This window comes from Lissotriton vulgaris, chromosome 3_1 (genome assembly GCF_964263255.1).
Source record: "Lissotriton vulgaris chromosome 3_1, aLisVul1.2, whole genome shotgun sequence".
NCBI classification, from domain to species: Eukaryota; Metazoa; Chordata; class Amphibia; order Caudata; family Salamandridae; genus Lissotriton; species Lissotriton vulgaris.
The window spans coordinates 2081120222-2081145233 of NC_141689.1; the positions used below are offsets into that span (position 1 = coordinate 2081120222).

The 25012-nt window shown below is 49.1% G+C and overlaps 1 protein-coding gene across 1 annotated transcript in view; it reads left to right on the plus strand.

The window, feature by feature from the left end:
• Positions 1-625: 625 nt before the first annotated feature.
• Positions 626-25012, plus strand: part of PPAT (phosphoribosyl pyrophosphate amidotransferase) — a 335241-nt gene continuing 310854 nt past the window's right edge. Inside the window, exon 1 of the mRNA XM_086962610.1 lies at positions 626-806. Coding sequence (XP_086818736.1) covers positions 679-806 — 128 coding nt within the window. The 5' untranslated portion in view covers positions 626-678. The remainder of the gene's footprint in view (positions 807-25012) is intronic.

Below are 25012 nucleotides of genomic sequence, written 5' to 3' on the forward strand. Positions count from 1 at the left end.
GCCCTTAAATAACCCCGCGGAGTCTGGTTTTCTCCGATCTCTTTTTCTGTCTTAAAAGTCATGAGGTTTCCACCGTTTAATTATAGAAAATTGTAACCATCCAAACCCAACAGAAACAGGGTGATGGCGTTTCCACCACGGAAGAAAACGAACACTTCTGACGAGTTCGCCTGGTTTTTAAGATAAAAAATAAAAAAGATGAGACGCATACAGAGATAAACTCTTCATTTGGTCACGCGGGGACTGTTTTACCACATGACTGCTTCTTGTCGTTAGTTTATTTACCAGACAACTACCGATTCGTGGTTAAACCTAAAATGTTTATTGTCTTTCCAGAACAAATTAATAATTTTAAATAGTCATGTTAGACATTTTATTTAAACACGTATTTTATTGTTGAATAAATCATACACCGTAGGACTTTAAATTACACTTTTTTTTGTCACCTTAAATAATATTTCAAATTTCTCAATGATTGGCTACAAATGTTTTGAGTAATGAATGGTAAGCCCAGTCGGCAACGTTTAGTTTTTCGGCATTAGTACCACTGAAAGATGGCAGTCTTGCGTAGGCTAAGTCGTCTTTCCTCTTGGTCTAGAGGAGTGGGAGGAGTTTTACTGTGTCTTTCGAAGTTCTCGCTCTAGTGTGTGCACACGTGTGTGGGAGTACAGCAGCAGCATGGAGTTTGAGGAGCTGGGTATCAGGGAGGAATGCGGAGTGTTCGGTTGCATCGCCGCCGGAGAGTGGCCAACCCAGCTAGATGTGCCCCATGTCATCACCCTTGGGTTGGTGGGACTGCAGCACAGGTAAAGAGGCATTGCGAGCACGCTGCCGGTGTCAGTGGTTTTTTGAAAGACATATGAGGGCACGTTGTCCATTCTGCATGGAACCAGAGCTTCACACACAACAGGGGCAGTTTGGAGCGAGGCTTAATAGCAGAAAGAGCAATCTTTTTGTTTACCTGTTGATTTGTGTTAAAATATTGTTTTAGAATTAAAGCGCAACTTGGGAAACATAAAAAGTGCTGCTACAAATCTTCCTCCAAACTTTTGGGAACGGTTCATGTAATAGTGTATTTTGGAAATGCGTGCACGGTCTTAAATAGAAGCTATGATGCTTACCAACCCATCAGCTAATGCAGTCGCTTCTGCGTGTGCAGTGTAGCACCTTGTGTTTTGCACGTATAGGGTTATTTGCTGTTGCAAAACTCAATTCTCGCTCCTACGTTGCTTATGTTGCTTACGTTGCTTATCAAAGTGCAGGAGCCACAAAAATCTTTGTGCAAACCAAGAAAGACACCTTATGCAGTGTTTAAAAGGGCTACTTTAATTAAATAGGTATGTATTTGTAGTGATTGCTACTCATCCTCTGCTGTCACCATGTGGAATGTTGGTATCCATAATGACCCATTAGAATGATGGGTTCCTAGCTCTGCCAGTTCAATTGGTAGCTTGGGGATGAGCCGTAAGGAGACAGCTCCTGGTGGGGTTTTTTAAATTATTTTTAACATCTTAATACCTTGACCACCATCTTACTAAATACATACTTATTCTTACAAGAACCTACGTGGACCTCATCTTCTTCATTTACTTCACTACAGAATTTCACTGTATACAACCCTGGCACACGCCTTACACGCTATTGTGGCATTACTAAACATTAGGGAAAAACAGTCCATTGGTCTCTTGTCCATAATCGCCCCTACCAACAGCTTCTGTTTTACCTGCTTCCTTGCTCCAAGCCACCGGTACAAAACCTTTCAACCAAAATGATGTCTAACCACTCCATAACTATTTCACAACTGCACCAGACTCCCACGTTCACTCTCTCCCCCTAGCTGATCACCTGACCAGTAACGTTACGAGTCCAACTATGAACGTATCCTCAAACTTCCCATCTGCCCCCCACAGCGCACCTGTTCACCAATGAGTGCAGAACTCTCCACTTGTACGCACCTGTCTCATCAAATGCAAACCTAATGAATATTAACCAACAAGAACAAGTGACGCACACCAAGAACCAACCCTTCCCCATAATTTCCTCAAACATTGGGTTTTCGGATACACCAACTTGGCAACAGCGACCGTATTGTACGGCTCATGGCACGTGCGTAAAAGAAAGGGGTCGTTCACAGCCATGGCTCTACCTCCGCCCTTTACCAATCCCTGACTCGCCCTCTTTGGCCCATACTACTCGCCCAAATAGTTGGGGGTGTGGAGTGGCACCTGCCCGCACCCCCAACTCCATTCTACACAATGCACTGACAGATGTATTTTAAATGCAGCAAAAACTAGAATGTTATTGCTAATATTTCAGTGTGACATATTTTAAACATCCTGGGGTTGCAGGGGTTGTTTATGCAGTATCGCCACAGTCTGTTTTATCACAGGAACATGTTAAATGCACGTGAGCAGTCTGCTTTCTATGGGGTTTCTTTAAAATATTTGCAGTTTTGGTGCTTTGTGGTGTAGACATGCCCATTTCATCTTGTCTGTCAGTTAGATAAACGAATTTGAATGTTTAATCACTTAAACCTAAATCCGAGAGACACCTTCGGACTGACCCTTTTTTTTTTCAATTTCTTAGCTGTAGTAATTTCCCAGTTTGCACTTCGACCCCAGCTCTGACTTTGTTGGTGTAGCCCATTTTGTTTTAATGCCCATACATGTGCATATCGGCCTAAAGACCTGGTGTTAAGGGTCTCTTGACTTCCATTTGACACAACTGGATTGAATTGGGTCTGTAATCATGATGTTTAGACTCTTGAACCCCAAATATGATTGGTTTATTGGAGTGTCCCTCTGTCTTATAGACCATTCATAATGAAAACCATCCAGATGTTCATGAAAATAGACCCCAATAAAGTCCATATATTACGCCTGCTTGCTGTCATCAACATTAACCTTGAAATCACCTCCGAGTATCACTGCCATTTTTAATCTGTCTTTAAGATTTGGAAGTGTGTGCAAACAGAATGCGAGTATGTGACCACGAGGACATAGTGATGAGGATTGTATAACACCCCGCTCCTTGGTTATAGAAATGGTAAGTTGTTAGTGGCATGCTTGGATATAGCACATGATAGGATTTTAGTTAGGAACGCTCTGCTCAGTGCACCATTATATAACAAGTCTTGTCTGAAATGTAAAACAAAGGAGCATGTGATAAAGTCAAATCACGAGAAACTATGCGTATCTCCTACATGCCTCTTCGTCTTTAAAACAGGAAGTTTACGGAGCTGTAAAAAACGTTATCAGTACTCATTTAGGTTATCTTCACAGTATATATTTCGGCAGCCTGTGTGGCTGTTTGTATTACTGTGTCTGTATTTCTTTTCTATAGACATAACAGCAGACTCATGCTGGCAGATAACGCCAGACAAAATAAATAGCCCACTGATTGTCAGGGCGTCAGCAATGTTGCTCGAAGTTTTCTCTTTTACAGGGTTGTCTGGGACGCATTATTCCACTCAGCAGAGAGCTTACTATAAAGATAAATTGCCATACTAGAGAAGAAAAGTAAAGCAAAATTGTATCTTAAGGGCAAACGTGTACGAATAACGAGGCACTTTATTCTCCACTCAATGAGCACTGTGTAAAAGTTTTCTCCCACATAATCCACGTTGACTCTTTTCTTGTTTCCCTTTCGCTGTTTTTCCCCAGTGCTATTTTGTTTTTATCCATTTGAGCTAAACGCCTTGATTTTACATAGAATGGGAATGCTAGTTTGCTGAGGTTTTTAGTAATCAGCTAACCAGATGAATTACTTACCTTCTTTTAGGCCTTTCCTCCAAGTTCCTTGTTAGTTGTTGATTATCTCACAGGATCTTTGTTTGTACTGTTAGGATGTGATACAAGTTTTGGTCATACCAAATTATGGCATAATATTGGTAATTTGCCAAGCAGTGATGTGCTTTAAAAGCAATGTAACTCTATTAACAATCAAAAACATATATGCAGTTTGATGAGCTCAAAAATCCTGGCACTTCTGGAATCTAGGAATCGGGGTGATAACTGCCTTTCCCCCTAGATGTAAGGAACATATTCTTTTGATAGAATGATATGCAAGTGTTTTGAAATTGAGCATATCCACTGCTCTCTTATTGGAGCTTGAGGGCGTGGCTATGTCTTTGACAAACCCTATTATTTTGGTTCCCAGACTCCATTCAGTGTGTCCTAATGTATCTGCTCTTCTAAGCCATCATGGGCCATATGTAGGTAAAACGGTTTTTGCGATTCTCAAATTACGATTTTTAGTGAATCGCAATTAGAGAATCGTAAAACGCAATGTAAGTAGGATTTGCTAAATATTTTGCGAATCCTACATACTCATTATTTGCGAATCGTAAATTGAGATTCACAAATAAGGAACACCTTCCCATTCATTCATATGGGGTAGAAGGCCCATAGGAATGAATGGGAAGACCTTCTCAATTTGCGATTCCCAATTAGAGAATCGCAAATTGAGAATGCAATTTCAAGGTTGCAACAGGGTGTCAATAGAACAGCCTGCTGCACTCTTGAAAATTAGCACGTGTGCACATGTGGCGCACGTACATGTGCTAAGGGCATGTATGTGCACCACATATCAATTTGAAAAATGCAAAAAAGTGCATTTTTTCAAAGAAATTGCAAATTACCACCAACCTGAAGTTGGTGGCAATTTGCGATTCCTTAAGCCAAAATCGCACAACTTGGGTGCTTCCTACATTGCATTTAAGGAATTGAAATTCGGGATTCCTTAAATGCATTCGCAAAAGAGGGAATCGCAAATGTTGCGATTCCTTTTTTTGCAAGTGGAGTTTTCTCTGCTACATAGCACAATGCCCAAATTGCGATTGCAAGCGCTGAAATTCTGCGAATGTCAGCATTTGCGATCGCAATTTGGCTTCCTACCTATGGCCCTCTATGCCTGCATCTCCAATGTTACAAAGTTGCAGTCAATATTTCTGGTGTTTGAATTAACCAAGAGACCAGGGGCATCAGCCAGGCTGTCCGGGAACTTAGTTTAATGGCAGGATGATATCTGGACCCTTAACTATCAATATAAATTAAGAGCAGTAGGTTGTAGCTGAATTATTATTGACCTCTGAAACTCCGCTTCGTCAAGTCTATCCAATGAAAGACTCGCACAAGGCCATGCTCATGAGGGGGCAGGACCTACTGTTCCAGTCTGTCTGATAAGTTAGGGGATTTTCATTATACGCCATTTGGGTTGGCAGAGATGTGAGTGGAGTAAAATATCTTTTAAGTCCTACACCAGACTCACTTTGGGGAGACGGCATATACAGGTCAGTCGATGGGTTAATGCAAGGAAGCAGTAGCTAACTACAGTATCTAGGTTCATTTGAGAGGGTTTCTTTAGTTCCAGGCAGCTGGACTTTAGATCTTCTTGGCTTTCTAGGCTGGCTCTCCCTCGAGTCAGCTCTCCATGAAGATCATTCACAGCTGAGCTGTGCCACTTATGATCCATGTGCAGTGGCAGGGACAGTCATAGCCTCCTCTTCTCATTGCTGGGTAGGGTTGCTTTTAACATCAATGGTGACTGCGACAGTGCTGATCCTGGCAGCTGCTTGCTGTCTGCATTACTGTAGGGATCCTTTTGAAGTACAAAATGTAATCAAGTACAGGTTCCATTGCTCAAGTATATATTGGGACTTCTTCAGATTTGGAGCGTAAGGTCACTTTTATTTATTTAGGAAGCTTGTATAGTGCATCAGTGGCCTTGAAGGACATCCTAGTATTTGACGGATATTTTGGAAAAAGGTCGCTCAAAGAGAAAGAATAACACATACCCTAGTGATGAAGACACGAACACAATTCATTGCTTACTAAAGAGTCCGACTTTAGGCACGTTTCACATTTTTAAATCTGACAGCCGATTCCAAAACTTGTATATGAGCATAGGTTTTCCATTTGATTCCAAAACCTAGCCATGTGTATGGACAAATCTTTACCAGCGGTACGCACCTTCAAACGTTTGGATTTTGTAGGGGGAATATTGCATGGGATCTCAAAAGGCAATAGGGGAGACATTTGACTAATTATTTCTGTAGGTAGGTCGGTCCTTGTTCGTAAGAAGCTTTATTTGCCTTATACAAGCACTTAAACGAGATTAGCTTCTTTCTAGGTAGCCAGTGAAGGCGTGTTAAATGATGGAACATAGTCTTTCCTACTCGCACCCAGGATGAGCCTCACTACCACGTTCTGAATTGTCTGCAGTCTGTTGGGCAAATATTTGGGAAGTCCTGTGTAGAGCGAATTTCCAAAGTCCAGTTGAGAAGTTATTTCTGCCTGTACAATGGTATTCTGGTACTTAACTGGAAGGAGAGCAAAGACCTTGACCTGAATTCTTAGGACATTAAATAATCAGTGGCTTTAGTTATTTGGCCTCAACATCTGGCCAATCGTGGTCTTCTCATATGACCGGAACCCTTTCTGGGCATGATGCCAGAGGGCATAATCCCCAGATTCCCTCTCTTTTTGACCCAAGATCTGTTCAGGCTTTGCTCTCCACCAGATGATGATTCTGCCCACCATGAAACTCTACTTCACTGTGAGAGTTCCACCTTCTTGATTTTAGTAGTGCTGTCTAGGTCGACTTGTCTCGCACAGCATTTTTTGGAGCTGTGGTCTCTGTATCACTTGTGGAGAATTATCGAAACTAGAAAAAGAAAATGCTTTTCTTTGCACAACAGTTGCAGCAGAGCCACATGGGCTTCTCCTGATACTTTAATTTCCCAAAATATATGGACTATGGGACTTTCTGATGTCTTAGGGCCATATGTATCATCAAACTATTTTGCATTTCCTAAATGGCGAATTTTAAGGAATCGCTATTTAGGAAATGCAAAATGGTATGTATGAACAAAATCGCTTTTCATTTGCGATTCCTCAAGCTTCCTTATTTGCGAATTCGCATTTTGCGAATTCGCAATTAACTCCTTCGCTGCGGCGGCTATTCCGCCGCAGCGCTAACGGTCGCGGGCGCGCGGCTCACCTGTGCTGGTGACAGAACCGTTCCGTCACGGCTCGCGGGTGAGCTGTGCTTGTGACGGAACGGTTCCGTCACGGCACCACTCGCTTAATGAAACCCGCCGCGCAGGCGCGAAATCAGCGCCGCTCAGGCGCGGCAGCCGGGCCGTGACGGAACCGTTCCGTCATGAGCACAGCCCACCCGAGGGGCGTGACAGAACGGTTCCGTCAGTAGCATCGAAGTAGTTAAGGAATAATTTCCAATGCATTCCTATGGGCCAGGAGGCCCATAGGAATGAATACAAAATAATTCTCAAATTGCGAATTCGCTATTTGCTAATCGCAATTTGAGAATTATTGCAAGGGTGCAGGGGTGTCTCAAAGACACCCTGCTGCACCCCTGAAAAGAACATGTGTGTGCATACGGCGCACATACATGCCCTATGGGCATGTGTGTGCATCATATGCCACCTTTAAAAATGCCAATTTGTGTATTTCTTGAAGAATTCGCAAGTTACCATCAACTGTAAGTTGGTGGTAATTTGCAAATTCTTAAACAAAATTTGCAAGCTACAATTGCTACATACATAGCATTTAAGGAATCGCAAATTTACGATTCCCTAAATGCTATGGAAAAATAAGGATCACACAAGTTTGCAATTCCTTATTTTGGGAATGTTTCATACATTCCAAAACGTGCAAAACGGCCGTTTGCGAGTCGCAAAGGACGAAATTCGCAGAATTTCGGCCTTAGCGATTCAAAAACGGCATGATACATATGGCCCTTTTTTTCTTAAGGGCAATTAATTCCTTGAACTGTTTACTAAACTTTAGTTTGTATTCTATTGTATATTTTATATCCCAGTCAATATTTGAGTGATAGAAGGGCTCGATAATAGTATCAGATGCCTGCAATGTCTGTCACATTTTTTCCTGAGCTACAGGGACTGTTGGTCTGAGGTCACTTGCCTTGACTGCCATCATGCACAAAATGGTGGTCCACAAATTGATGTCACTTTGTGACGGGTTAATGAATGTGCCTTGTTTGAGTTGGTTTTAAGATCAATGAACATCACTTATAAAAAAAAAATGGGAGTCCCAGTTTTCTATTGTCTTTTATGTAGTCGACTCAAGCAGGCGTCCTCGTGTACTGAAAGCAACGCAGGTGGATCAGTGCCATGGTGTGCTCCGTTACACGTCCAACCCTGCAATTTGCATGCTTCATTGTCAATAATCCTTTTATTAACTTTCCGGTTTAGTGGTGAAAGTCCAGAGCTACATCAGCAGCTATGTGATTCCTGTCATTTGGCCTTTGATCATGTGTATTCACCGAGAGTTGTGACTTTTGGAAGTGTTTGGGGGGGGGGGGTGCCCTAATCTGTAGGGACCCTTTAAACCGCGGCTCTGTTGCTTTTCAGACATGCACTTGGAGTGCCCTATATTACTAATAGCCTGACGATGTAGGGTCCTGATATGTGCACTGAGAAGCTATGTATTACCAATATAGTATAATGATCCTCAAAGTGTGCCTGGACACGCTCAACCTCATAGGGACACACAGTCTCAAAGTCCCTAACTTGCTACACATAAGCCAATATACAGAAGGAGGGTGAAATATAAGACAAAAAATATATTGTATATACAATTTCACAATATGTATTAGGAGATATTAACTCCAATGAAAAAGTCCTCCAATCTGCAGTTGTTCAATTCATTTCCTTTATTCTGAATTGTTTATGATGTTAGTCTGCTTCCAACCAAGATTATTATAAATACAGCAAAGTTAACAGCCAATGCGTTTCGTCCCCATTTGGGACATCATCAGGGCTGAAAATAAGGAAAACAATATGTCATAAAAATAGAAAGAACAAAAAAGTCCAGACATAAATACAACACGTCTACTTTTTATAACCAAACACCAATCACATCACCAGTCTGCCTATTGAACATTCGAAAGATAAAGTCTATATCAATGAAGCAACCAATATCTTTGGTCTTTCACATACCATGGGAAAGGAGAAACCTGACAATAATATATCTGGTCTAATACTGTTTGAGTCCTGTTAGGGATACTCAAATTATATGAATAAAAAACATTTCTGTTTACAATACGAAGAACTCCTGTAACCTTAAATATTAATGACCCAATTTGAAAATTCTAATATCCCTTGGTACGGAGAACTTGTCAATTTTGTTTTTAGCCCCCTCTGTAGACTCGGGTAGGTAGCTTCCATTGAAACACTCATTTCAAATGCTGGCTGATGGCAACCGAAGTATAAATCGAAAATCTTTATTTAGAAATATCTTTAAAAGGGAATTTCCGGTTCATGTTGTTTACAAATGTTAAAAACAATACAAACAGTCAAATACACAGCAAAAATATAAATGATCATCTCCTCGGTCTCCTAGTTACAATAATTATTAAAACTGCTCCCCTAAGCTGTGATTACATACATAAAACAAACCATGGTCAAAAGAAGCTATTTAAACTATTCTTGTCGCTAATTACCTAATGGTTTGAGATTTTTTTTTTAAAGCGTTGATTGATTTCAAAAAGGTTAGGGGAAGCTGTAACTGGTCACTTTTGTTTAAAATTGCGATATGCCTGCTGGATCAAGTTTGTCAGTCTTATGTTTAGATCTGTGTTATCTGGACTCAAAGCCGCAATGATGGCTTGCCTGCAGGTCCGGACACCCTGCCGATTCCATTCCCCCCTCAGCTTAAACCTACGTTGGAGGTCGAAGGCGGGGCAAATACAAACCACATGCAGTAGCGTTTCTGCTGCTTCGCCGCACCCTCTACATATTGTATCCTCCTCCGTACGACGCCAGGGAGGTAGATTTTGCAAACATCGCCAGTCACCCATTCTAATTGTTATGAAACTGCGTTTTAAATACAGTGAATAAGGGCTGGAGAGGTAGGAGGCAGGGATTAGCCGATTATAAGAATTAATAACTGCCCATGAATGACTTTGTTTTGCAAACAGTGCTTTGTCACTAATAAGTGATCGCGTTCTTACACATTTTTTAATTGCGAGCTTAAATGTTGGCTGACTGGGGTTAAGGGCCCAGAGGCCGTCTGCTGACATTTGTTGGATGTAATCCTTAAAAAGACGGCCAAATGTTTATCCTGGGTTTTTCTCACTTATTTCTTGCCAGACTAGGGACTCTAGTGTGCCTGGGTTGGATTGTCTTAGTTTGTGGCAAAGATTAAGAAATACCCCATTACTGGAAGCATCATAGTTCAATAACCCCATCTCTAATCTAATCTGTGGAGGGGAAGCAGAGTATGGCAACTGAAGGACCTTTTTATAAATTTTGATCGTATGCTGATTTGGAGCAGTGTTCAGTTTGCCCTTGAATATCCCTATGCCATACGACAGAGTAGGGCTAATTTTCGCTTTCAGGACTTCCAGAAGGGGTGACAGAGTGGGACCTGACAGATTTTTCGAAAGCTTAGTCAATGACACCGCGAGCATCGTTGCTTTGACCGCGATCTTATCACGCTGCTTTGTGAGGTTACCCCTGGAGTCTAAATGGACCCCCAGATATTTATACGACTTGCCTGTGGCGAGGCTATTGTTATTAAATGACCATCCGCCGCCGACATATCGCTTCTTCCCAAACTGAACTATCTGGGTTTTCTTCATGTTCAATTCTAATTGGTTCTTAATCGTATATTGTAGCAATGTGTCAAGAAGCCTTTGCAACCCCATCCTTGTGAGGCTGAACAGCACCAGATCGTCTGCATATAGGAGATTACTTCATGCCGTACCCCCTACCTTTGGTGGGTGGCTATTAACAGCATCCAGGGTGCTAGATAAGTCGGCCAAGAACAGGTTGAAAAGGAGAGGGGCCAGCACGCATCCCTGCTTATCGCCTCTCGTTGTTGAAATGTTTCACGAGAGATGCGTGCCGGACCCTAACTTTACTCGAACCCAGGTACGTGAGTGCAGTTCAATGATTGCATTCAATAATTTGTCTGGGATTCCCCACTTCCTCAGCTTTTCCCAAAGGGCCTCCATAGGGACCCTATCGAAGGCGGCTTTGAAGTCGACGAAGCAACAAAACACAAACCTAGATGTAGAGAGGGCTTTGTCGACAATGGATGACACCGCTAATAAATTGGTCATGGTCCCCGAGTTGGCATTGAACCCGGTTTGGTTCATTGGCACCCGGTTATGGTCTTTTGCCCAATGCCTCCGGTCCTCCAAAAGGAGCCCTGCGTAGTGTTTTGCCTCAATATCCAAAAGGGCTATGAGTCTGTAATTATTGGGGACGGCATGCAAACCAGATTTATAAATAGGGTGAATTATTGCACCCCGCCATGAGTCTGGGATTGTTGCAGTTCTCAATGCATAGTTAAAAAGATTTTTTTAACAATCCAGACCAAAAGATTATGTCCGATTTAAACCGAAGTATAGCTTTTTTTTTAGCTTAGTTGCACCCTTTGAAGATGGATGTCTATTGGTAGCTTCTTATGACTTTTGTCTGGGGCAGAGATTGATGAGGGACACTTTCATGCTGATTTTTGTAATCTACCCAAACATTACCTGCAGTGCCACATTAACCTGCACAATTGTTAGAGCAACTGAATTACATGAAAGTGTTTTGAAAAAATGACTGGTGCACCCGAGTTTAGGGTTACACAAAAATATTGGCAAACATTTAGTATAAAAGTTTAATCCTTGATTGAGGGTTGTTGAAGAAGAATCCTTCTGATGTTTAGGTTGAGTCTTAAAAAGTATATATTGAAAACAAGCTCTAGCAATCAGATATTAGACATCTTGCTCAGCAACTGGGTTGGATGGGTGAATCCTAGCTCTGCTCCTGATTATTTACATCCGGGCTCAGCTTAGTGTTTGATTTGGAATGAATCTCATCGACATTAGGGGAGAGGTTAGGGCTTCTGGCTGTATAAATCTGATCTTCGCCTATCCTAGAAATTTGATTTACGTGCCCCATTAAATCGCTCTACCCATCTCCATCAGTCTGGTGGTCACAATGGAACGGCTGTTGGAGCTAAAGAACTTTGAACAGTTCCTGGACTACTGGTGACCCAAAATTAGTTCCTTTGTTACTTTGTTACTTTCGACCGAGAGCAGGATTCCACACCTAGGGATAAAGTCTTGGATCAGTATTTTGGCCACAGTGAGGTCATCAGCCTGACCAATTGGATGTACTGCAACCTGTCTGAGAACATACAGACAGAATTTAACACAATGTCCAGCACTCTACATAACTCTACATAAGTGTGAAGGATCTATTTCTATGTGGTATGATAAACAAGAAAAAAACTATGTTCTTTATGGAATCTACACCATATAATCACAGCATTATATTCATGCAATCCAGGTGAGTCAAGAGTCTTCAGTGGTTGGGTAGTAAATTCTTTATTCGGATCAAAAGTGCATGGATTCTATCTTCGTAAAAACAATGTTGTAGCCGGTGCCTACGCGTTTCGTCCAAAAGGATTTCTTCAGGGCAGGTAATTCACTGTCTTTATTCAATCTGCCGTATCATCTAGGTAGTTATCTGCGAGTTACTTTCTCTGCAGGCTTACACAAGCATTGTGTTAAGTATCTTGTAATTAGTAAGTATTATCTTTTCGTTGGGGATCCCGTATCTTTGAAAAGCGTCTCGTGATGTCTTTGATAAAGATCAGGAATGAGCCGGGTTATAGTAGGTCCAACTCATTGGTTTAAAGTGTGGATCCCGAACTTCATGGCATCGTAACCGCATCCGCTTGCCATAAGACAAAAGAGCAACATCTTTTTACATATGTATATAAAAGGATCCCAAGGAGCGGGATGGGTAGCATGGGTTGTCTTGACGCTCTTCCCAACATTCTTGGCTTGACCTGCAGCACAAATGGCACTGTTACTGAGCAGGAAATGAGGAAATTTGATTCAGATAAGTGAGTTCCTGCGCCAACAATTATACAGTCTATCCTTGCATGTCAATACCATGATGCAAATGTGCTATATTGGTTATGCGTATCCTGGGATTATCGTATCTTTCACAACCTATTTTAATGTCTGAACTGTGTCAATTTGTTTTTGCATTCTGTGGAGCTTCCTCCACTACAGTAAACAAATCTATTAGACTGGGCAGCGCTTTGTATAATTCAAAACACAAACATCGGGGGCGTGGCAAGGGAGCCAACATGGCGGACGCAACCTAAGAGAGCTCCGTCCCGTCGATCTTACATCCGGCGATTTATCCTGGTTCCCCTCCACCTCGTTGTGCCCCGGAGGTGTGGAGCGAGTGCAGAGGCCAGTGGCAGGCCCTGGGCGCAATCCCGGCTGACTGAGTGCAAACAGGGCCGGAGAAGGTGATCCGGTGCAGTTGGGCCTAAGCTGCGTGGTGCAGCCGGGGACCTCTAGGTTCGTGGACCCCAGCGGCGGCTGTATACCGGTGCGGGCGGCGAGGGACGAGAGGCGCTGGGCACCCTTGATCTTCGGGCAACTTGGACCGGCCCTGGGCCCCACTGGATGTCCGTGAGTGGCGCGGATGGACAGCTAAAGAGCCGGCCTTGGGAGCAGACGCGGTGGTGCGGCCTGGTCCGCACAGTGAATCCGCGGCCTCGATTTTGGTGTTTTCCCCCGGGGAGCTGACCCGGGCACCAGCGTCTGTGGGACTTCTCCTGGCAGCAGGGCCGCAAGTAAGGAGGCGCCTTTTTCCTTCTCCCCCCCCCCTAAATTTGGGGGGCAGCAGCAGCGGCTCCGGCGGTCAGCTCGGGCAGCAGTGGTGACAATGGGCAGGCGGGGGGCTCCTCCCCACTCTCGGTGTGCAGTTGGTCCCGCGACCCGACATTTGGTGGTAGCTGAGGAGATTCCTGGTCCTCCCTGGAAAGTGAGGACTGTTGGGGGCCCCATTACACGGACAGCAAGGCTTCCCACGGGGCTGTTATTGAGGTGACTGGCCTCTGACCTGCGCTGGACCCGGCTACGGCTGGTCGAGAAAGGGGTACATAGAGCGGGTTCACGTTGGCCGCATTGAGATCCTGTAGGAGGCATGGAGACAGGACGGGGCACCCTGTAGAGGCCGGACATAGCAACGGGGGGCACGCCCTGGAGCAGGGGGGCCGGTCACCTCTTTGGAAGGTCAACAAGGGGCTTGGAGGGGCCTAGGCGCGCAACGGAGACCTCAACGTAGTAGAGAAGAGTGGTTGGCCTCATCATTGGTATCTGACGGATTGCTGGGTGAAGCCTGAATACACCTTGAACTCTTGGGGTGCCGGAGACAGGGCACTGGTGATGGATACAGCGGCACCCACAGCGGGGGACTTTGCCAACAGCCTAAGATGACGAGAGGTGGGAGTGGTGGCGTAGTCACGAAACATGGACCCATTGACAAATACACAGGACAGGGTGGAGGAGCCGGGGCGGCCGGGGGCCCCCCCCCAATCCGGGGCCTGATAATTCGGCGCTGATGGCAGCCATAACTCAATCTAGGGACATGTTGGATGCGAAGATCGGGGCTGTGGGTGCGGATGTTACCCTCCTGCGTCAGGACTTGCGCAACGCCGTGGCCCGCATTACAGAGGCGGAAACAAGGATTACTGGAGTGGAGGACGACGTGGTGACTTTAAAACGCAAGGTTGCAACCATGGAAAGTATCCAGAAAAACCTGGCTCTCCGAGCAGAGGATGCGGAAGGGCGGGCCCGGCGCAACAACCTATGCTTTGTTGGACTCCCAGAAGGCTGCGAGAAGGGCAACATGGAGAAATTCGTGGCCCATGGCTGGAGAGCTGGCTCCCCCCAGACTCCCTCTCTAGATGCTTTGCGATAGAGCGGGCACACAGGGCTCTGATCCAGAAGCCTCCCGTGTGGTCCCGTCCTCGGCCAGTGATAGCTAAACTGCTGAACTATCATGATCGAGATGTCATCCTGCAGCAGGCGCGGGCAAAGGAGCCTCTAATGTATGACAATCAGCGGATTCTTATCTTTCCTGACTATACGAGACTTGTGCAACAGCAACGGCAGTTCTTTATGGCGGCGAAGGTGCGACTCGGGTACCTCAAGCTCTCCTATGCACTGCTCTATCCAGCCCGTATGAGGGTGGTATTTCAATCCCGTACCCATTTCTTTGATACCCCGGAAGAAATATTTCAATGGACTGATGAGACAGTGAAGGTTGGGGCGCATACCCCGCCGGGCCTTGACTCCGACTCTTCACAAAATGAGGCCCGCTCACACACGGCCCGGGCTGAAAGGGGGTAGGAATTGGAGGTCCAGATCTAGGAAACGCTCCAACTCCGGGGGGCCGCCGGGGCTGCCGGGCGTGCTCCTGATCCCCAGATGGTGGAACCCTGCGCCTTGGACACATAGCCGGAGGAACGCTAGACATTGCTGCGATCTGCTGTACTTGGCCGGTCTGAGGCGCAGCTCCTGGGGGGGATCGGTGACATGTGTGACTTATGGCCATAGTTCTTGAGAATTTCATTGCATGTGGGGCGGTGGGGTGGGGGGGGGCGGTAACTTTTTTCCCCATTTGCTTAGGGTTTGTTAGGGGGGAGTTGGGTATATGGGTAGGTGTTGACAGGGATCCATTGGTGTGGCTGTGCTCCCGTTTGGGGCCGAGGGTTGTCTATACCGCGACAGGTACTTCTGGTATGGGGGGGGGGGACGGCAGTTTAAAGGGTTGCAGGGGGGGATTTGTGGGAGTTCGATGGCATGACGGTAATGGGGGTCTCCAATGTTCCTTTGTACTTACTTTTGCGGTCCGCCATCGGGCGATTTTTTTTTTTTTTAATTTTGTTATTTTTTTTTTCCCTTCCTGACTTCTGAATGGCGACTGCTGAGTTGAAGGTCTTGGGTCCTAGGGCATCCCTCCGGGTCCTGAGCTGGAGTGTGAGGGGTATGCTGGACAAGATTAAGAGGGGCACAGTCCTGTGGCAGGCGAAAAGAGAACGCGCTGATGTCATGTTTTTGCAGGAAACTCACCTGTTGGGCAACAAAATCCTCTGCCTACAGCGCTTTGGCTATCAGCAGGTCTATCATGCAGGCTTTGTTAGGGGATCCCTGGGGGTAGCTATTCTAGTCCACCGTAGGCTCTCATATGTTCACTCCATTCAGTGGGTTGATACGCAGGGCAGGTACATATTCATTAGGGGGATGGTGGGAGAAGAGTCCCTGGTACTGGGTAGTGTGTATGCCCCGCCCCAGCTGCAGTGGTCATTAGTGGAGCAGTTGTTCACAATCTGGGCTGATATCCCCGAGACTCCGGCGATAGTTGGGGGGGACTGGAATGATGTCATGGATATGCTGCTGGATAGATGCAGGCCCAGGGGTGGCCAGATGACTGGTGGAGCCACTAAACTGGGGGATTTAGTACAAGGTCTAGACTGGGTGGACACATGGCGATACTTGCATGCATGCGGGCGGGAATGCACATAACTTTCGGCAGTCCACAAATCCTTCTCTAGGCTGGATTATATCTTTGTCCCCCGCTCGGTTATTGGTAGGGTGGAGTCGGCGACCATGCTATCCAGGGGCTCTCAGATCATTCCCCCGTGGCCATAGACTTTGCCCTGGATAGGGGGCGGCAGCCGTTTCGATGGCGCCTCTCTACATGGTATCTCCAGAACGAGGACTATCGGAGGCATATGAGGGAAGCCATAGCACACTATTGGGTGGAGAATGCAGGATCTGTCTCTGAGTCCGGTACTATGTGGGAGGCTTTGAAGCCCACGCTCAGGGGAGTGGATATTGCGTGGTACGTGGCGGTGCGCCGGCGGCGGAAGGCAGATTTGATCCGGGCGGCGGCAGATGTGGAGGCCCTGGAGAGCCGCTATAGCATAGGTGGAGATATCCAAGCGGTGGGGCAGCTTCTCTTGGCGCAGCAATCCTATGCGTCAATATTGTTGGATGAGGCGCGGCAGGTGTGGCTGGCGACGCGTAGTAGAATCTATCAGTGGGGAGATAAGTCCGGGACGATGTTGCACCGCCTCTGCCAGAATACGTTTCAGGCGCAGGCCTTACCGGGACTCAGATGCGGCGGGAAGTCTGATCACAGACCCGCGGGAACTAGCAGAGAGCTTCGCGGCGTATTACGCGGCCCAACATGCTCCGAATGAGTGTCTGCCGGCGGACATGGTGGACAAATTTATTGCGGACTTGCCGCCGTGGGCGGTGTCGGATGACGTACGTGACCGTCTGGAGCTCCCTCTCACTGCGGAGGGGCTGGGTCAAGCGCTGGGGGAGCTTAACACTGGGAAAGCCCCTGGGCCCTATGGGTTCCCTAGCAAATTTTTTAACAAATATCACTTACAGTTAGGCGCCCACTACAGAGCTGCTCTGGAGGAGGCGAGGGAGAGAGGTACCCTCCCGGCAGATTGGCAACATGCAGAGGTGGTGGTATTCCTTAAACCTGGCAGGCCTCCGGAACAGCACACACGCGTCCTACCGCCCTATATCTCCTAAATATTGAGGCTAAGATTACGGCTAAAGCACTAGCTAACCGGCTCCTACCTCATATTATGGGGCTTGTTCGCCCAGATCAGGCCGGGTTTATGCCCGGGAGGGCAACTAGGCATAATATACGAAGGGCACCTATCACGGTGGCGGCTATTCAAGGCACTGGGGTCCAAGCGGCACTCCTTCTGGCAGACATCGACAGAGCATTTGACTCCCTGAGCTGGACTTATTTATGTGCGCTTTTGCCTCTGCTTAGTCGGTCAGGGTGGCGGGGGCCGCCTCTTCCAAATTCTCCTTGGCACGCTGTATGCGTCAGGGGTGCCCCCTTTCCCCGTACCTGTTTGCCCTGGCGATGGAGCCGCTGGCGGCTTGGGTGCGGCTAGATGCGCAGCTTCACTGTTTCGTTTGGGAGCGAGGTCTGACCGACAAGATTGCCCTTTATGCCGATGATGTCTTGTTCTTTCTCACGCAGCTCGATAGGTCGGGACCGCGCCTACTAGAAATTATGCAGATATTCGGCGAGACCTCGGGTCTCTACTTAAATCCTCGTAAATCGATCCTATGGGTGGTGGGGACGACCCAGGTGTTGGGGATTGGGCTTCCACGCTGCAAACGGCGGTGGGAGGTATTATGTATTTGGGGGTGTTCGTCTCCGCGAGTCCTGCGCTCTCCTGGGAGCGCAACCTGATGCCGGTTTGGGATAGGGTCCGCTCGGAGATGAAGACGTGGTCCCGAATGCTCCTTACTATTTATGGCAGATCAGCCATATTTAAAATGGTGGCTCTCCCCCCGATTACTTTATCAATTTCAAAATCACCCATACCAGATCTCGCCCCAGTGGTTCCGACAAGTAGGTTCAGCACTAGGACAGTATTTGTGGGCAGGGGGAATGGTACGGGTGGCGCTGCGCACCTGTTTTTTTGTCCACCTATGATGGGGGTTTGGCAACCTCCGATATATTGTCATACTACCAGGCCTCTCAACTTTTGGTTCTAAATGAATGGTGGTATGGAGATAGGGGGGATCTGGCATACGCCCTGGAGAGACATCTTCTGGGCTCCAATACTTTACATACGGTCCTCTATGCGACGCGGCTGCGGAGGGGACTGCCACCGGCCACCCAAGTGGTCTTTTAAGTTTGGATACAGGCTCTACGTCGCATGGGATGGTGGGATAGGCTGACGCAAGAGACCCCGCTGTGGCACAACGGCCGTCTGTCTGCTCTGGCGTCCCTCCAAGGTTTTGGGGGCTGGGATGCCATCGGCATCTCGTCCCTGGGAGATGTGATGTCAGGGACGACGCTCATATCCTTCCAGGATTTGCGAGGGGAGTATGATATGCCCCAGTCCCAGTTTTTTAGGTACCTACAGTTCCGCCATGCCATCAAGCAGAGTCTTGAGGGTCTGGATTCCCTGCCGGAGTTTAGTCCACTGGAGGCCAAGGTCTTTATGGGGGATATGGTGGACAAAAAGATCTCCCGTATTTATCGCACTCTGGTAATACATTGTTCAACGACACTTCAAAAGCTTCGGGAGTCGTGGAAGCAAGATGTAGGGGCACTTGAAGAGGAGGATTGGAGGGAGGCGCTAGAGACGCGGCCATAGCGATAAGGCTGTGACTGATCCAATTTAAATATTTACATAGAGTGTACTTTACAAGGGAAAGGTTGTGGCGGGCTGGCCTCATTGCATCCCTAGACTGTCTCAGGTGTGGTAAGGAGATGGGAACACTGATCCATACGGTTTGGAGCTGTGGTGCACTGGTTAGATTCTGGACTGGGGTGTGGAACTGTTTGGCCGAGGTATTGGGGTGGGAACTTCCTCGCACACCACATGTAGGATTGCTACACGTCTTGAAGGGGTGGGGGGGTAACATATAGAAGAGGCACCTACTGCTGCTGGGTCTCACCCTCGCCAAAAGGGATATAGCCAAGACGTGGAAGGACCCCGCCCTCCCTCAGTTTTGGTGTGGAAGAAGGGCCTTGATTTCTGTATGGGGCTGGAATAGCCAATCTTTGTGGCCCTTGGGTGCCCGCGAAAGCACTATAAGATATGGAAGAGGTGGGCAGAGTATCGGGGCCTTTGGCTGGAGCCCCCAATAGACCGGGAGATGGATCAGGAGAAAGGATAGAAGGGTCATGAGGAAGAAGTACAACTGATGGCACCTGCTACCCCACTTGAACTGGCCGAAAGTAGTGAAGAGTTGGGAGGCGGCTGCTGTGATGGGATGTGCGCGCATCCAATGAAGTGGGACCTTCTTCAATGACCAGCACTTGTTGTAATAGTAGGCTGTGTGAGCTGCAACAGAATTGGGAGAGAAGTGGGGTAAAGGTGAGTTGCTCGCTCCGACATACACTACTACAGTGGTGAAGGAAGCTTGAGGTGAACGGGCGCTTCTTGATCCAGATCCCACCCTGAGAGCAGGGATAAACCATTGCTAGCGGCACTACAGCAGTACCCCTTGATATAGCGCACATGTAACGCCTGCGGCTCTGACCATCGGGGGGCATCTTGTTAGTTTTCTGTGGGGCATACCTGAGATGAGCGGAGACCAGGTTGTGACGCAACATGGGTGAACGCTTGCGCAGACTATTGGGCCTAGAAGCTCATGAACACTACAATACCTGAGCTGGTCATAACATGCACCACCGCAGCGATTAAGGGATACTGGGCCCAGAACCTGCTGAAAAGGAGCGCCACAGAGATACCGCTACAGACCTACTTATTTCCTGAACCTCTGATGGGGCTGGGCCTTTCGATCCTGTTCGATCCACCCCCCACATGCCTGAGACACTTAGGGCGACTACCTGGGGCTCCTACAGATTGGAATCGCCTGGCCCACATACTCTTCCCCCCCCCCCCCTTCTGTGCACTGAATTTGCCCACAGGGTCCCTGCTAGACCACCTAAACCTGGGGCCCCACCCCGCCCACTGGTAGTGGGACTACTGCATTATCGGGATAGAGACTTTATTTTACAAAGAGCCCATGAGCAACAGAATCTACACATCAGGAGCCACAGGGTGGTGATGTTCACAGACTATACTAGGGAAGTGCTCAACAAAGATCTTCCTTCCTGAAAGTTAAACAGAAGTTGCGACAGCTCTGTCTCACTTTAAAAAAAAACAAAAAACATTTTATTAGTTTCTGTTGGACAGGCCACATGAAGGGCTCGCTCCCTCCCCGCACGACAGGGCCCGGGCACCGGCTCTCCAGGTGCTACCCACAGAAGCAACTCACAAACCGTCCCCCACAGGACCCCTGCTCCCGGACATCTCTGTATTACCGGCCCGGGCCACCGTCAGCACCCTTACCCGGCCCGGCCGCCATCTTAGACACGGCACCACGAGGCCGCGTAGCCTCAGCTCGACCCCAACCCTGGGCCTGGCCAGGCCCCGACAGCCCGGCACCACCACCATCCACCCAGGATGTGAACGGACCACTTGGCAGGTCAATGGGAGGAAGAAGTGTCGATGGCTCTCCCCCGCCAGGTGCCGTTCGCCCCCAGCCTCTCCGGGCGCTGGCTCCACCCCCCTGCTGGGTGTCTGGACTCCCTCATCCCGGACCTCCCGACCTCCAAGTGCGAGGGTCCGGACATCAAAGGGCGCCAGACCTATAACTGGGGCAGCTCCAGAGCAGGAAGGCAGTTGTATCCGGAGTCGAGACACCTTGAAGAACTCATCCTTGACGGACTGCTGGCGCTGCCGCAGCCCTGCCTTGAGAACTGTCGTCCTGCCGCTGGCGCTGCCGCGGCCCTCTGCAATCTACCGTCTTCGTTGGGACCTGCTGGCGCTGCCGCGATCCGTTGTAACTACCATCTTCGTTGGGACCTGCTGGCGCTGCCGCGACCCGTTGTAACTACCATCTTCGTTGGGACCTGCTGGCGCTGCAGCGGACCGTTGCCACCTTCGACCACTCCGGGATCTGCTGGCGCTGCCGCAACCCGTCCTTCAAGAACGCCGAGCTCGAGGATTGAGAGCTCCCCACCATCTCATCGTAACTACCAGATTGGTAATAAGACTGTCCCGCTACCCCTTTCCCATCCAAGAGACTAGAATCGAGGGGACCCCGGAGTCCAGACCTCCTTGTACCATCCTACCGTACTTCAAGATTACTTATAAAGAACGTTAAATCTTATCCTTGTGTGGTGCCTATTCTGTGGGGGGGAAGTTACTTGTCTGTACGATCGCTGGAGACGGCTCTCCCCGAAGACCTCTCCCCTTGTCCTCGGCCGACCCTCCAGGTCCCGTCTAACATTGGTGGCCAGCGGCGCGATCCGAACCAACGCGTAATCGTACAGAAAGCAACTCACCCCACGACTAAACCACAATGCCGGCCCAAGAGAGCAGGTCTACAGAGAAATTCCAAATGGACAAGCTGGAGGAGTACAACCATCGAGAATTAAAACAATTTTGTATAGAACTGGGCATTGCTACCACCGGTCTGAGCACAAAAGATGACTTTAAACACGCCCTAGAAGCATGGGCAGAGGTAAACACCGCTGGTCCCCGGGACCAACACAGCGAAGCCCCGGAAACTGACCCCGCTCCTTCCGAGGAAAGGAGAGCAGGTCTCTCCCGGGAAGAGATCCAAGAGCGAGAGAAAACCAGACTGCATGAATTAGAGTTGGCACGGCTTAAAATGGATGGAGAACTAAAACTAGCGGAACAAAAACTGAACCTAGAACACTTACGGCTCCGAGAAGAGCGGGAGGAAAAACAAAGACAAAGAGAGCTTGAAGGAAAAAAGACTGGCATATGAACACGAGCGCAAACTAGCCGAAATAGAACTACGTAAGCAAGGCAAGGACCTGGGGGTGCCCGAGCGACCACGCACCCCAGGAACTTCAGAATCGAAGGTCCACATTCCCAAAGATGTCGTCCGAGAGTTCTACCGAAACGACGACATACAGTGGTTCAAGGCCTATGAGATCGCCATGTCCTCTCACCGGATCGATCGAAGTGACTGGGGAGCCGGTCTATGGGGGAGGTTCGTCAACGAAGGCCGTGATGCCCTGTTACAGCTCCCGGGTCACCAAATGACGTCCTATGATCACATGAAGGCCGCCCTCCTCACTCGATATGGGCTGACACCCGAAATGTACCGCCAGAGGTTCCGCGACTGCACCCGAATCCCGGGTACAACTTGGGTGGAATATGTGAACTATTTCAGCCGAGCCCTCGAGGGGTGGATCAAGGGGAGCAATGTAACGACCTACAAGCAGCTTTTTAACCTTGTTGTGTGGGAGCACCTCTCCAATAACTGCTTTGTCGAGCTCAGGCAGCACCTCCTCGACAGTAAAATGACTGATCCACGGCAGCTCGCCGCCGAGGCTGACCGATGGGAGAGCACCCGAGTGGGCCGGGGTGGCCCGAACGAGCAGAACAGGAACAACCAAGGCCATCACCGCCCCGGAGGAGGAGGAGGAGGAGGAGGAGGAGGAGGAGGCCAGGGCCGGGGGAAAGACACCGTCCTGGCTGCTCCCGCCACCAGCACCCCGCCCCCGGCCAACAGGGGCAACCCCCCGATGCGCCCGGGGTTCAGAGCCAATGTCACGTGTCACCGATGCCAGCGAGTCGGTCACTACGCCAGTGACCCGAACTGTCCACAGAACCAGACTCCGAGGCCCCGCCAGGTAGCGGCCGCCGCCCTCGGAGAAGAGCAAGTCTCCGAGGACCAGGAAGAGTACGAACACGAGCAACAAGAGTGGGAGCCGGCCGCCATGGTCCTGGCGTGCCTGGGGGGGAGAGACATGGTCCCGCGGGCTCCCCTACCCGCCAACACCAGAAAGTATAGTCAGTGGGTGAGCATCAATGGGCGCAAGGCCGAAGCCCTACGTGACACCGGGGCCAGTGTGACGGCCGTCCGCTGTCACCTGGTGACCCCCGAGCAAATAATAACGCACATTCTCTGCCCCGTCCGATCAGCCGACAATTCAGAGAGCATGTGTCGGATGGCCTGCGTCCCCTTCGAGTGGGGAGGAGTATCCGGCATGCTGAAGGGGACGTTCTGCGATGATGCCCCCGTGGACTGTCTCCTGGGGAACGATCTCGAGAGTTCCCCATGGGCCGCCGTAGAAAGAAGAGAACACCTGGGGATGTTGGGCCTGCCGGACTGGGCGTGCGTAACCACCCGGTCCATGGCGGCCCGCACCATCCCCCGACCAGAAGAACCCGAATGGCCAGCACCTCCTCCCCCGATCGCTCCAGTGGGGGACGCCGACACAGTCGACCCCCCCCCCAGAACAAACCCAAGAAGAACTCGTTCAGCCCCAGGATCTCCCAGACCTGGCTCAGTGGCGTCAAGAAGGGGGACCCACCCAGGAGCAATTCCGTCAAGAACAGAAGACATGTCCCTCCCTCGAGGGACTACGACAACAAGCCCTCGCCCAGAGCGCGGGAGATACCGCCGGGGCCCACTGGATCTATTGGGACAATGATTTGTTGTACAGTGAACAAAGAATCGCCGAGTTGGGGGCCAGTCGAGTGTTAGTGGTGCCCCTCTGTTTTAGAGACTTCCTGCTGAACTTGGCCCACGATGTCCCCCTGGCCGGCCACCTGGGTCAGGACAAAACCTACAACCGCCTGGTGACCCACTTTTACTGGCCCAAAATGAGAAATGACGTGCTCAACCACTGCCGGTCCTGTCCCACTTGTCAGGCCAGCGGGAAGAGCGGCCGCAAACTCAAGGCACCCCTGCAGCCCTTTCCAGTGGTTACCACCCCGTTTGAAAAAGTGGGAATAGACATTGTGGGGCCCCTGGACCCCCGAACAGCACAAGGACATCGTTTTATCCTGGTACTGGTGGACCATGCCACCCGCTATCCCGAGGCCATCCCCCTTCGAACTGTAACCGCACCGGTGGTCGGCCGAGCCTTAATGGGGATCTTCTCCCGAGTGGGCTTCCCCCGGGAAGTCGTCAGCGACAGAGGCACGAACTTCATTTCGAAATACATGAAATCCCTCTGGCAGCAGTGCGGGGTCACCTACCGATTCACAACCCCCTATCACCCACAGGGGAACGGACTGGTTGAGCGGTTCAACCGTACCCTCAAGGGAATGATTATGGGGTTAGAAGAGCCCCTCCGCCGCCAGTGGGATGTGCTTCTCCCGTGCCTCCTCTTCGCCTACCGAGAAGTCCCTCAGAAGTCCCTCGGCTTCAGCCCCTTCGAGCTCTTGTACGGGCACCCTGTTCGAGGGCCCCTCAGCCTAGTCAAAGAAGGTTGGGAGATGGCCCCCCTGAAAACCCCTCCAGACGTCTACAAGTACCTCCTGACCCTCCGCAATCAGACCAGGCGATTCCGAGAAATCGCCAAAGCCAATCTTGAAGCCAGTCAGGAGGACATGAAGAAATGGTACGATCAGAACGCCTCCTCCATAGAGTTCGTACCTGGCCAGCAAGTATGGGTGATGTCCCCCACCGAACCTTGTGCCCTGCAAGATAAGTGGACGGGGCCCTTCAAGGTGGTCGAGCGCAAGAGCCCCGTCACCGATCTCATCGACATGGAATCTTCCCGGAACCCCCTCCGGGTCCTCCACGCCAACAGACTCAAGCCTCACTTTGTGCGCTCGGAGCTCAGCCTATTGATGGCTACAGACAGTGGGACAGAAGAAGACTCCGA